The sequence below is a fragment of the Strigops habroptila genome, chromosome 3 (assembly GCF_004027225.2).
Source record: "Strigops habroptila isolate Jane chromosome 3, bStrHab1.2.pri, whole genome shotgun sequence".
Lineage (NCBI taxonomy): Eukaryota > Metazoa > Chordata > Aves > Psittaciformes > Psittacidae > Strigops > Strigops habroptila.
In genome coordinates, this window is record NC_044279.2 from 49,023,360 (window position 1) to 49,037,893 (window position 14,534).

Here is a 14,534-nt window from a genome sequence, read left to right on the forward strand (position 1 = left end):
TTCCAGTTTCCTGGCTGCAACCTGCAGAAATAAAGGAAGCTGAATGCTAACGTGAATGAGAAGCTAACAATGCCCCACATCACGCTGCTTGGAGAAACGTGCTGTTGGCCAGAATTAGGATACAAAAGCGGTAAATGGACATACAAAAAATATACACACGTTTTCCAGAGTAGTCAAAAAGGGGAAAAAAAAAGGCATCTGTTACAGAGGAGTGCTATATGCTTGCAGAAACACACACTTGCCTGTAAGGAAAATGGAAGTGGAGGTGTGTGCCTGCTGTAGTGGGGCATAAGAAAAGGAGCTGAATCTTTTGCAGCTACTTTGGCTACAGAAGGAATCATCAGTTTCTTCGTACACTAAGGGAAATTAATTTCCCTGCCCTGACTCTCCCTCTTAATCCTTTTCATGTACGTGTCTGATCACCATCTCTGTGACTACCTGTAGTGCATAATGCTGGCTAACACCTTGTATGTCTTCCTGATTAATTGATCTCCAGCTGATTTTCTCAACTTTTAGGCTCTCCAGCCAGTCTGTCCCACTCGGCTGTCCCTCCTCTGCCCCAAGTCCCACAACCTGGTTTATAGCTCAGAGCCCCAGATCTTCCTCCGTAGACCCTCTAAAGCAGCATGGGGCTGGTTTTGATCCTAATGCCTGGAGAGATTCCTAGTTTAGCCTTCAGAACTTGTTCACGTTGGTTGTTCAGGATCAGCAGTATATCTCCATTTTAGAGAGGGTGTTTGGGAGCTAACATAGAGTGGGGACAAATAATCCAGGTAGGAAACCTGGAGTATGTGGGAGAATGGAAGATAAGAACACAGCCGTCATGTAGCTGTATGGAAGCTAAGGACCTCTGCAGAGGTCCTGAATGCTACAGAGCTGCTTTCCAGCTTTTTGCCTTTTTCTTCTAGGTTTTCCTGTGCAAGAGTCCTACAAAACTTAATGCCCCAAAGAGCATCCTACTTAACTCACAGTTCATGTCATAAATCTTTCTGATACGAAGCTTTGTATTTAGCTAGCTTTGTGAGCCCCCTGGTTTTCTACTGTTTGGATTTAAGATGGCTTGCTTATTTGTTTTCTTTTGCCCAGCAGGTTAATGACTTTTTTTTGGACCTGAGTGCCACTTTACTGACATTTTGTTGCGTAGAATTTTGTATGTATTGTCTTGATTAAAAAAAAAAAAAAAAAGGTAATGCAGTCAGCACGTGTATTCATGTCTTAACTCTTCTAGTGTAACTTGCATAATGTTTTCATAATGCTTGCTCATTCCAGTAGAAGTCAGTCTCCATACACTAAGGGGAAAGCCAGTGTGTGGCCTTGTGGGCCTCCTCGCCTATTTAAGGAATTTGGGCACCCCTGTTACAGGAAAATAATCTCTTAAATGGGATGCTTTGTGTGTGGATGTGTCTGTCCTTTTCTATTATTCTCTTCAGGGAGAGCTTACAGTGTTGACTTTGCTGCTCCAAGTTCAGGCATTTCCGTTAGTCCCTTAATTTGGTTGAAATGAATAGGGGCAGTATTATCAGCACAGATATTTTGAGTTGTCTCCTTCTCACATCAGTCCTGAACTTAAAATTTGGTGTGTGGAGATCACATTGTACCGCACTGACCATGCAGTTGGTAGGCTTTGTATGGGGGAGGGGACACGCATTTGAAAGCGTGTAAATTGGTAGTGCAGAGGGTATTACTGTGGTTACCTGTCACAGCTGCCTGAGAAATGGACTTTCAGAAAACTCGGTCCTGAAACATCTTTTTGCTGTCTAACGCAGCGTTTCCAAGTATAGTTCCTTCTAGGTATGCCAGTGATGATTTGTATCAGCGCTAGTGGAACTGGTCACAAAGTAAAATTACTAGGCTATTTAGGTCAGGTCAACCTAGCTATTTTTATTTCATGGCTTAGAAAATATCTTTGACCCTCAAATGCATTGTATAAATGTTTAAAGAATAGTATGATGGCAAAACCACATGTGTTAAATTTAATGGATGAAAAAATTAATGGACTCTTTTGTCTATATGAAGTTTTGATTAGGCTTTCTGTCAGGGTCTGGTTGGAGAAAACCCCAGTGTCGGACCCTGTTTCATTCGTGATCCTAAGAGTGAAATGACGATGCAAACGAGGTCAAGTACTGTAATTGATCAGTTGGTTTATTATGAAAAGACAATTATTATAAAGAAGGGAAATTATTGTAATAAAGGGGATAGCGATAGGACAAATTGGAAAAAAGGTGGAAAATGAAGCAAGAATTCAGGGTGCAGAGAGAGAGAGTCACTATCGTGGATCCGGCCGTGTCCCGGGGATCCGTCGTTGTTGTCGTCGGTGGTGGAAGTTCTCCAGGGGTCATAGTCAGTGTGTCTGACATTGGAGCAGAGTGTCCCCCAAGAGTACGTAGTAGTCGTTGCAGGTGGGTGTCCTCGTGGAGGTGTCCTTCTGGAGTCATCCCCTTGAAGGTACCCTGTGGACTGTGTCTCGTGGAGTTGTCCTCATGGCGATGTCTCGTGGAGGGTGTCCCTCAGGGTCCATAGTAGTCATCGGTGGAGAGTGTCCTCACGGAGGTGTCCTTCTGGAGTCATCCTCATGGCAATGGCTCATTTTTATGGTTACTTTTTCCCCCTTTTATAATGATTTGGGGGGAGCACCTCTGGTCTTCATGTCACATATTACTGTTCCTGGTGGACCAGTTTCCTTGGTCTTGGAGCCAGCTCTTCTGCACGTGTCTGCAGCGATTCTTGGGATGATGGGCAGCAATTCCTCACACCAGTCCTCGAGGTAGTGGAGGGAAGAGTCTTATCTCACCTCTTTCCCACTCATCCCTCAGGCAATTCACGGTGGAGTCCCAGTTCAGCTCCTCACACCCTTCTCCCAGGCAATGGGTATTGGAGTCTTATCTCAACTCCTCCCACCCATCTCTGAGACAAAAGATAGGTGGAATTCCATCTCAGCTTCTCATACCAAGCTTTGAGACAATGGATTGGTGGAATTCCATCTCAGCTTCTCATACCAATCTTTTGAGACAGTGGGCAGTGGAGTCTGGTTTCAGATCAGTCTCTCACACTTTCCATGACACAGAATGCATGTTTCTTGCATAGGTTGCCTGTCTCATCCTGTAACATAGATGGATGTCATTATCTAAATAAGTGATTTTTTTAAACCTGTTTTTTGTCTAATCCATGTAATTCAGTATGTGGCTCCACACATTATTTATTGCCCAGCATTCAAATCCTCTACTGAGCACAGAAGTGATGGGAATATTTATTATTACTACTTAATAAAGAGTTGAATGAAATGTGAAACATATGCCCTGTAGGAAGTGACCACATCCTAGCACCCACTTCTGTTAAATTAAGGCAAGACACTGAATTCCCTTTGAGTCAGTAAAAATTCAAAAGAATTAGAAAAGACATAGATGAAATACAATCTATCTTTTCCGAAGATTTCTGACTCCTTCCACTCGTAATTTATAATAACTTTTAATACAGGTAGCACATTTTTGGTTAAATTACATTTCAACCACTTCGAAAAAGGTGGCAGTAGCCTTTTTACCTGATGGAAGTTACCTCTCCTTAGTCACTGGGACATACAGTATGGAATGGGTACTCCTGTAGGATGTTCTCACCCAGGCTTGCACCATTCATGCATTTTGCGTTACGCCTATGGCTGAGTCGCCATGAGACCCACACTCAGTAGATAAAATGGAATCCAAAACTGTGTACATTTTACAAATGATAAGCATCAGGAAACAGGTTCATAACGGAAAGCGTAGTGCGTTAGCTGTAAGTTACCCTGTGAGAGTTCTTGGGCAGAGGTGAATGGGGCTGGAGAAGACTGGAGCAAAATGTGCTTCACTGTGAATTCACTTCCAACTGAACTCTGTGAAGAGGCATTATTGCTCTGAAGGAGAAGGTAATTTAAGGTCTGATTGGGAGAATTGCATCTCTGAGGTACTGTTTTGGCTAATGGCATGGTGGTGAAGTTTGTATTGGTGCTTCTGTAGCTCTCTTCCACCTTTCATTTCCTCAGCTGAAGTTCTCCTGACAGGTCTTTTGTAGTGTGGGACACCTGTACACATTGCAATGCAATTTTGAAGAAAGATACTTATAAGTTGCTTCAAATTTTCCAGAGCAAAAAAAGTTCTGTTTGTGATTTCTTGTTTGGAAACAAGCTGAAGTTATGCAGAGTATCACTGTATGTGATGTGTGGAAACTAAGATTATTTTAGAGTAATATGGCTGTATATAACTACACATGTTTAGTGAAGTTGCAAAATTTATAAATATTAATTAAAAAGTATATATGTTGCCACTTTAATAGGGATGCTTTATGCACTATTATACAGATAAATAATCCATTAAAGATGTTAATACTTGCTCAGTTGGTGTAGTTTAAAGGAACTTTTAAAGATTGTAAAGCGAGTGTATAACTTTCAGATATATTTAATTTATTTAATTCTAGCTATAGATTTTTTTCTTGCCTTACATTAAGTGGAAAAAGATTTGTATAAAGTGATAAAACATGCAACGAAGCAAATGTAAACCTTCGAAAGCACCAAATCGTTTATATAGGCAGTTCTGTTTCAGGGATACCTAACAGTACTGGGAGCCTCTGCTATCCCTTGAAGGTGCTGTGTAGTTCCTGTCTTACACAGCTGGGTGTCAGGGGTACATACTTTTGTCCTTGTCATTCAGACTGGATTCTCGGTTAGGGAAGTGAGGCTTCTGCAGGGACAATAAAACCATCATTAAAGCTCTAAACCCTTTTAGGCCAGTGTACTTTATAATTATTTGGACCAAAATAGAGCTCCAAATTCTGCTTTTCTGTAATACTATTGACAAAATTCTCTAGTGTCTTTTAGTTGGTTTTACACTATCTTATATGATTTATTTTCCTTTATACTAGTGGAATTTATGCAGCATGATTTCCTTATTACTGGGGCAGACTTGAAGAATCAGATCTTCCCTCAAGCAGCCTGCTGCACTGTTCCCTGTGGCAGACAGAAGTTTTGTGCCCTCTTGTGGTCAACACGACAAGGGAAACGTGAGGCAGTAAATCTGTCATATTCAGGCCCTGTAATCTGCTAGGACACAAAGAGTAAAATATTAGGAAATAAAAGGAGCAAGAAAGATAAAAAACATGCGCTTGTCTAAAGACAAACATATCCATTGTTACATGTACAAAGATAAGTCAGGTAATAATTAACCCCATTAGCATCATAGTCAGGTAACTCAGTAATACCAGCGTCTTTAAATCTGTGTTAGTTAGACATAACATATCCTAATTAAGTATCAGAAGAGGCCAAGAAAAAAATTATTTGGTACAGTATTAACATACCAAGCCTTGCAATGTTTTTGAAAGTGGAGGGCAACCTCATTTTTAGCTACATCTTCATCTCAATGATAAATTGTCTTCAGTGGTAATGCTCCCAAGTTTCAAGTTGTGTATATGCCTATGCTGAGTTGGAATATAGTAATTCTTAAGTTTATCCTTCTATTGCAGCGCCTGAAAAAAAGGTTTATTTGGGGAGGGCTCAGTAGCACAGGAAGTTAGCAGAGAAAAAAGTATTCAAACACCCTTTAGCAGAGAAAAAAAATATTCAAACAACCTGAGAAGTGAGACTCAGGCACTGTTAAAAATATTCCTAGTTCTCAGTCATACATATAATGAAAGGAAAGATTCCTGTTAGAGAAAGGTTCAGGGTAAACAACACTTACTTGTCTGTGCTTAAGTGTACTGAACTTTCAGCATTTCTGCAAAATAGATAACATCTTCTGAGCTATTTGAATTGGCAAACAGAAGCAGCAAGAGCCATTTCAGACCCTGGAAGAAGCAAAATAGGCAAAGGCCATATGATACAAGTAAGGCAAGTGCCTGTGGTGGGAGGAGGAAGGAGTTTGGTTTCTGGTCCTCTAACTAAAGGCAACTGCTCTGGTCTTCCCTTTTCCTCCCCTTCTTCACAGTGACACACCTGAACAAGTTCAGTATGCTCCTCACGACAGTAAACACCATGTTTTCCAGCTCATTTCACCAGATAGTTACATCAAGTACTTTCTTCTCCCCCCTCACCTCACCTCTCCCGTATGTTCCTTTGAAGAGTGGTTGCATACATTGAATTGAAGATACCAACTGGAGATGACTTGGTACCGTGTGAACTATGTGGGCAATGCTTTTCTGAATACTTACTGTTTTATGTGTCCCTTCAGAAAATAGCTGTGGAAAAAATACTCAAACGGCAGTGCGAGACCTGTAGGTCTCGTGGATGTTTGGTTGTATATGATGCAGCAGCTTCCTTTGCTCAATTACGTAGGATGATTCCTACACAGACCTTGTTACTGAAACAAGTGTTGGGTGGACCACCTGCTTCTGGATGTTTTTCATGCTGTTGCTCTCTTTTGTCTCTTGTAGGTATGGAGAGTGCAATCACACTGTGGCAGTTCCTTTTGCAGTTGCTGCTAGACCAGAAACATGAGCACCTGATTTGCTGGACGTCTAATGATGGCGAATTCAAGCTACTCAAGGCAGAAGAAGTGGCTAAGCTGTGGGGACTCAGAAAAAACAAAACTAATATGAATTATGACAAGCTGAGCCGAGCGCTCAGATACTATTATGACAAGGTAAATTTTGTTATTCTCATGCAGACTAAGAAAATAGAAACACTAATATCTCGCCTCTATGTGGAAGCTATTCAAAAGTTCCTCTAACTAGCTTTTACAACTGACAACAGTATTGAAGGCAATCACAGTGGAGGTAAGAGGGCAGCTAAAAGTTGCACGGGAGAACACTGCACATCCCATTGCCTGAGGAGGGGAGGTTTTGACCTAGGTTTACACTTACTGATGCTTTCTGTGTTTATGCGTTTGGCTACCCAATATTTTCTGTAGCTTTTGACAACAATAAAATAACTGTTGATAACGGAGAACTGTTTGATTATTACAGCCTGATAGGATCTTCTGTAATGCAGGGAGGTGGTAGACAGCAGTGATACCGCAATGCAGCAGACAGAGCGTGGCAGCTTTACCAGCAGGTATCACCTGTGTCAGAACAAGCTAAAGACAAACAACTAACTCAGCAGTATAGAGGGTGGAGTTGAGGTTTCACAGTTTTCATGGGACACATCTTTTGGAGCATAGATCCTGTTGGCCAGTGTTTTAGCTAGTCTTTCCTGAGCTTTCTGGTAAATCTTTCTGACAACTGTATCAGATCCTAATTTATTATCTGGAAATACAGTGCTGAAACACTCCTACAGTTATGACTGCAGTGTTACCTCAGCAGGATCTGACTGTAACTATTCCTTTATTAATGCTCAGTGTTTACAAGAATTTGGACATTTTCCACTATGTCATTTTAGGACAAAGTCTGTGTTAGCTTCAACAGCAGTCAGATTATATGTTGCTATCATTTAATTAGCAGCGATATATATGAGAGAGCACTAATGTCATGCCTTACTGGATGAAAGTGCAGAATAAGAGTAGCAAGCAGAGGGAAAAGCGGCAGATAGATTGTGGGTGTCAGAGGAGGGATATGTTTGGGTCCATTTGTCAAGATAGTAGTCTCATGCTGAGTTCATCTCACGTGAAGACTGTATTTGCTGTAGAATGTTAAATTTACTCCCACTTGGAAACTTACCTTCGGGGTGTCTCAGAATAATGAAACATGTGCTTTGATAGGGGTTTCTTCATCCAATTTTTCTGCCCTTGCAAGACCTACTAAATTTTGCTCCTTTTTCACAGATACATCTGTTGAGGTTTGACAGAAATAATAAGACCCAAGAAGTCAGCACAGTTTAGGCGGCCAACTTGTAACTGGCAAGCTGTGGTTATTTGTGCGCTCTTAGGAGCTGGTTACAGGCAGATAGCGTAGGCATACACTTAGTGCAGGGCTGTTGAGAGCTCCACTTTCGGCCTCTTTATTTAAAACTGAAATCTGAAATAATAACATATTGAACACAGTAATCCGGATTTTTTTAGATCACTCAATTTGCTTCTGATTTTCAGCCATCATGAGCATGCCCACAATGTAGAAGAGGTCAGTAGAGGTTACTGGTAGCTAGCTCCTCTGGAAATATAACTTCTGCAGTGTAGTGGGCGTACATAAGATCACTGTCACTCTCATGAAACCATCCTTCACTTTGACATTTAGTCCTTGGTCTTATTCTTCAGCAGGAAGCAAGGTGGCAACAGTACAACAGAGAATGCAAAAATGAGAACAGGGAGTAACCAGGATATGTGTTAGATTGCTAGAAGAGAAAGATATTTGAAGGGAATCTTTCAGATGTGTCGAGGTACTAGAAGGAAAAAAATGCACAACACAAATACAGAGGTGCTAAAATATTTTGCATATTCACCTTTCTCAGTTTTTGACTTCAGCAAATTCAAGGAGTTTCCAAACTGTTTTGCCACCCTTTTTTGGATGAACATTATATTTTGTTTACTAGTTAATATTAAATCTTTTCAGGATTAGTTCCCCTTAATTGGATTTTAAAAATAATATGTCTAAACGAATAGGTTTTACTATTTTCTATATTCTCGAAGATTAAATGTGAACAAGAAGGAGTGTTACAGATTTTGTATACTTAAAAGGAAAACTTCATAGCCACACTCAGCCGCCTGTTCTCATCTTGATTTTTCAAAAGAGGCAGTGAGATGGGATTATGCAGTGAGTAACACCAGTGTTTGGCACGATTATGGCATGTTTGCTGCCTGCACAAGGCAGAGGAAACTAGATACTATTGCTGAACTCAGCTCAGTGTACTGTTGTCATATATTATTTAGTGCACTAAATGTATTAATTATTGCACTAATATACATAATGTATTAATTATTGCACTATACTATATAATGTATTAATCATTGCATTATATGCATCTTGTATTAATTAGTGCACTAATTCTTGAAGGGCACAGTGGGGCTGGGCACTATGCAGCCAGTCTAACACAGCAGTCAAATCCCATGCTGTCTGCAAATTAACTGTGCACATGTGGATGATTAGACTTTTCAGTACTCAGGTTGGAATTTGGGAGGTCTTCTCCTGTAAGAATTTTTTAATTTCAGATTTCAAGCTTTAAGTTTTGCAGTGAAATGTTTTTAGTATTTTGTCCATTAGAAGTCAGGTTTTTCCACTTAGCATGTTCAAAGGAGGCCTGACTGAGCAGGCACAAAAGGATTCAGGGAGGACAGTGCAGCGGCTGTTCCAAGCAGGTGGTGTGATGAATTCCCCTTCACTAAGTGCTAAAAAGGCTTCTGCTCAGCATGGGGAAGCTTGCTTCATTATATGACCCTAACCCCTCTGATTATAAACTTGACTGGCACCAATGGAGACAGAGTGCCTGCTGGTGAGTGAACAGCGTATCCAGGCAGAGCCCAAATACACAGTGACTGAACAGACATTGCTTAAAAACAAGGTATGAGAGATCTGTAGCACTTGTCCTTTGAGATCTCTCTGATCTCTTCAAACATAACAGCTCCTTGAGGTTCCCTTTCTTATCTCTTAACCTTTATTTTCTTAACCCTTGTACTGTTTTCAGTTGCCCGCCCAGCACACACACACCTCAGTCATCTGTGTTGTCTCTTCTCATGCAGCATCTGCTGGAGGAGTGACTCCACAGTTTCTTCAGCAGGGCTCTGGCTGAGGTGATTGCTTGCTGTTCTTACACCTGCTTTCTTGGACCATGTGCTCTCTTCTGTCTGCAAATTCCATCAAGGTGTGGTGCAAGGATTTTGGCTGTTTTTCCAGGAGTTCTGCAGCCCAGTGGAGGTCAGAGCTCCTAGGTGGAGAGAAGGATAAGCTCCTTCTTCCCTGTGTGTTGCAATCAGGGTTTGAGCCCCAGAAACCAAAACCATAGCTATGGCTATTTAAATTGAATGGGTAACTAACTCCTTTAGCAGTGTTAAACACTGTGGGACAGTGTTAACAGTGGGAGCTTCTCACTCTCTGTCTGAGTGTGGAGTTTTGTGTCCTGTTGGCTCCCAAGCGGTGGACAAAGGTAGATTATTAGCAGAGTGCAGAGGGACAGGGAACTTGCTGCAGGTTTTGAAGTGTGAGAGGTAGTAACATAAGATAGTAGATGATGAATCCTAGTAGTCTGGCAGGGAGTGCTCAGCAGTGGGTTCAGTCCTAAATGCTTCCTCTGCCAGTTCAGTCTATGCTGCATGTCACAGAAAGGGAAGAAGTTGATGAGGGAAGGAAAGGCTCCTTGGCATTCTTCTTTCTCTTCTTCAAAACATAAGGGGAAGGTCTGATGAGGTGGCTTTTGCTCTCCTCTTCCCTGGATCATTCACCATTTTGTGGGGTAAACCAAGAGCAGTCTTGCCCTTGAGGTAGCCTTAAAGAGCTTTCTGAGATCCTTGTCCCCTCCCTTGCTATTGGCAGTGATGGATGCGTTGGCAGCTGGATGTGCTGGGGCAAATGGGATGCACACTGAGCAAACAAATAAATGTGCTGCAGGCTGGGGAATGGCAGCAGGGAAGGCAAGGGGCAGAACTCTGGACAAGACTTCATTTGAGTTGTGGAATTATCGACAGGGACTTCTCTACGTCTAACCCAAATGACCAGGCAGCATGTGAGCTTGCGGCAAGGGGCAGTGATTTTTTAGAAATGATGGTGGCACATGGGATGTGCCTTCCTTTCTTGGGCTGCCCTCTGCTGCTGCTGCATGGAGCTGACACTAACTGAGCTACTGCTTCATGGTTTGTCTTTAAATTATTCACCATGGAGAAACAGAAACTGATCACTGGATAAATGGGGGTTTATGAGCTCTGCTTTTTGCTTGGGGGAACACTGGCTTGTTAAAATTCATCATCTGGTTCAGCTGAACTTAAAAGTAAATTAATTCCAGTACTGGGGAAAAATAACACAATTAGGACAAGTTCCTTAGCCAGGCTTTGAGAGCAAGCATGACGTGCTGTTGAGGCTGATGGCAAGGTTTATGTTAAATTAACATATAAAGCACCCTAGGAAATGTGGTGTGGCATGTCTTGATTGTAATTTGCTACCATGATTCTGGTTGCTGAAGGTTTATAGATAATCTGAAGACTTTCCATTTCCTGTTTCATTTGTTACCCAAATTTGCCTCCCCCCTTCTTATTTAATGCATTTCCACTGTTGCCTCAACAGAGCAGCAGAACAGATGACAGACAGCACTGAGGAAGGGTATCCTGCACTCCACCTACCTACAGCTTGAGTAGCATGTCCATCATGTCACACACTTCTGCTGGTCAGAAACCTCTTGTAATGCTTTCAGGCAAGGAAACCCTTCACATCTATTCCCATACAGCCCACTTTAGCTTCATGTGTAGAAATAAAATACCCTTATAAGTAGGAGTAATAGGTTTCTCTTTGTTGGAGTTGCCTAGTTGCTTTGTTTTTCTGGTAGCTGTAATGCCAGATATCTTTTGGAAGTCTTTAGAGGTTTCAGGACTCCTAAAGGTCCCCATGAATATTTCAAGGTGATGCCACAAGAGGGAAGCTAGTGAGTTTTCCCAGCTAGGTTTTTAGAGGGAAGGAGGGCAAATCCAGGAAATTCCATGCAGATACAGACATTAATAGGATGTAACAGTTGTGGAATCAAGCCCTCAGAAGTTAGGAAACGCAAGAATCGCAGTTCCCTGGGTAACCTTAGTGTTTGAACGAGTTATGCTGCATCTTTAATTACACAGTCACATACTGTTGCGATGAGCAGCTATTCAGTATTTTTGCATCCTCTCTAACAGTATGTGGCCTCAGGCTTTGCTCAGTGACTGCTATTCAGTCTGTCTTCTAAAGACAGAATAAATCATTTTAGTTTCGGTTAACAGCTGCCTGCTTATTTAGATAGGTTGTCAGTATGATGTATAGTATATAAATAATACCAGCTTCTTTGTGCTTGTTGCAGTGCTCAGGGGACAGAGCTTCTCAAGTGCTCTTAGGATTCAGAGGTGCCCATGGTATTCCCTCCTATAACAAGTCAGACCTAGTAGCTTAGTTACTAGTTCCTATTTTTAATGCCCAAGTGTGGGTGGCAGCATGGAAGAATTGTTTTGGGAAGAGGGTCCCTTGCTTGGTCTGCTTACAGAGCTTCAGGATATAAAGTGATAATGGAAACTACTATTTTTCTTTTGGGAAAGTCTTCTCTTCAGTTATGTTGGGGAAAATAGACCATACAATGAAACAACACTGGTGTGATGGTGCTAGAGTACCAGCTCTGCATTTCGTAGTGGTAGAGGTAAGAGGTGTTATAAGGAGATAGTTGAAGGAGCATTAGAAAATAGCTTTATTGAGAATTGGAAGGAGCTTTGTTCAAAAGGGATGTGTGGAAGTCAAGAAAGTGCTTGTGTGAAATGGCATAGAAGTAGTTACTGAGTGCTGTCCTTATGCAAAGATGGGAGTAAAGAATTTGATACTCAGTAAGACGTAATGGGTAAAGGAGAAAATCCAAGAACCCCTCTGAAAGGAGTGACAAATAGTTCATGTCTGATGTGAGAGGAAAGGGACTCCAGTGAACTGCAGCAGAGAAAGCAGAGAACCTGGCCAAAGGTGCCAGCCAGAGGAATGGCCTTTGCCTTCCAGATGGAGGTGGGTAAGGAAAGACAGAAATCCAGCGAAATGAGAGCCTTGTGCTTCTAAAGTTCAGTATAGGTGCCTGATCTAGTAGCGTCTGTGTCTCCGTTAAACATTTCACTAAAATCTAGCTTCTACACACACAGTATAATAAGCATAGTGCATAAAGCGTGATGTTAACAGAATCTGCCTGCCTGCACACGCTGATGTGGACACATGGCCCGTTTTTTAGAGCAAACCATGCAGCCACAGGTAGCAGCTTACGTACTTCAGACATGGGAGTGTGAGCAGCCCTCTCTGGGTAGGGTTCCCAATGCCTGGAGGCAGCCCAGCTCCCTCCTCATAAAGTCCTGTGAGGAATTCATAGCCTAAGTGTCCCTGCATGTGTTGCATCCCTTAGTACTCTTGGAGCTAGGAAACATGCAACACATCCAAATGGGAGTTAAGTGCAGTAGCTACAGCTCTGGTCCTTCTCCTTCTTTCCTAAGGGGGGATGTTTAATACCTACAGACAAGTTCATCCTCTTCTGCCACACATTTTGAGATCTCAGGTCAATTCCTGGGAGGAAGAAAAAAGTCCCAGTCTGGTCTTCCAGCCCCTGAGGCCCCTCATTACTCTGAAGTTCAACTAGGAACTGGGTCCCATTTCCCAGCTCAGTCTCCCAAGTGGCTCCTGCAGCCAGCAAACTTCCTAGCTAACAGGTTTGAGCCAAGCCACTAAAATCCCTGTGTCACACTAGTAGTATAGTTACACCTCAGCTCTAGATGGCTCAAACAGGGAGTAAGAGTCAGATCTGATGAAAATAAAACACACATGATAGAAGAAATGAAGTCTGAAGTGCACCAATGCACAGGAAAACTTCTGGGAACAAAGAAAAAAGTGGAAAGAAACCTGGAGGTCACATGCTGTTGAGATGGGCAAACAGCTCCTGTGTATTTTGGGAGGGCTTCCAAAAGTAGTAGTGCATATGCATAGCTGACACAAGAAACCTCCAACCACGTTATAGCCTGGTTTAAGCTGCAGGAGGAACCAGGCCACTGAGCCTTTGGCATCTAGCTCAGCCAGCTGGTCTGTGGAGAAGGACAGGGAGAGAGCCCCATCCCTCCAGCTGGTGATTCACAGCACTTGGGTAAGGCTGGGTTTGGAGGTGCGCATGAACTGAGGGTCTGAAGTGATGTGGTGCGAATAAGCCTGAGCTCCCTAACACGGCTGCTGTGCTAGAGCAGACATCAGGCAGTGCTGTGCTGTTTGTATCGGCAGCTTTCAAAGCACTTTGCAGTGGCGGGTGCTCACGTTTGCTGTCATCAGTTTTACAGGCTGGGGACGGAAGAGAGGAAGTGTAAAGTGTTCAAGCGCGGACCAGTCAAGAAGCCAAGAGGGGCATTCCCAGCTCCTGCCCTCTTTCTGGATGGCAGAGAGTGCTGTCTCTTGATAAGAGTTACACTTTTACTAAGCTGTTGGACTGGAGCCCTGCTTCTGCTTGCCCAGTTCTCCTCCCCAGCAGCTGCACTGCCCCAGCACTCACCATCCCTGCCAGCACAGCCACCAGCACTCACTGCAAGCCTGCTCACGGGGGGATTTACCTAGAAAATTCAAATAACAAACAGGCTAAATGTGCACATACACTTACTGTATGTCCTGCTACTGAGCAAGGGGTTTACCTCCCTGCAAACACAGTCTTTAATGCAAGGAAGACGTCTTTGCTCTTTCAGACTGAAGGTGGGAAACTCCTGCTTGGATGCCTGTCACCGTCTTTTGTGGTTTGAACCATCATCCACAGCTCAGAACGGTTCTGACAGATCACTGACGTGATGGTAAAAATAAGCTGCTCTTTACCTTCACTTCAATTATTTATCAAAAACTTTAGGAAAGTCTGTGGCATTTTGGAGGCACTTAATTAATTTGCGTCCTTATTTTCTCTTACATGCAGATGGAGGTTCCCGCAGGCTCCACATTTAAGAGAAGCCTGCAAAGTGCTTGTGGGATCTGCACTAGAATCCTTTTAATCTCCA

General features: G+C 42.6%; 1 protein-coding gene across 2 annotated transcripts in view; it reads left to right on the top strand.

The window, feature by feature from the left end:
• ELK3 (ETS transcription factor ELK3) overlaps positions 1–14,534 on the top strand; it is a 39,489-nt gene that overhangs the window by 11,125 nt on the left and 13,830 nt on the right. The window contains exon 2 of one of the 2 annotated variants that reach the window (XM_030480816.1): positions 6,394–6,602. In XM_030480816.1, coding sequence (XP_030336676.1) covers positions 6,396–6,602 — 207 coding nt within the window. In that variant the 5' untranslated portion in view covers positions 6,394–6,395. Of the gene's footprint in view, positions 1–6,393; positions 6,603–8,631; positions 9,389–14,534 lie in introns of those variants that run through there. The other variant, XM_030480817.1, reaches the window with a different exon arrangement.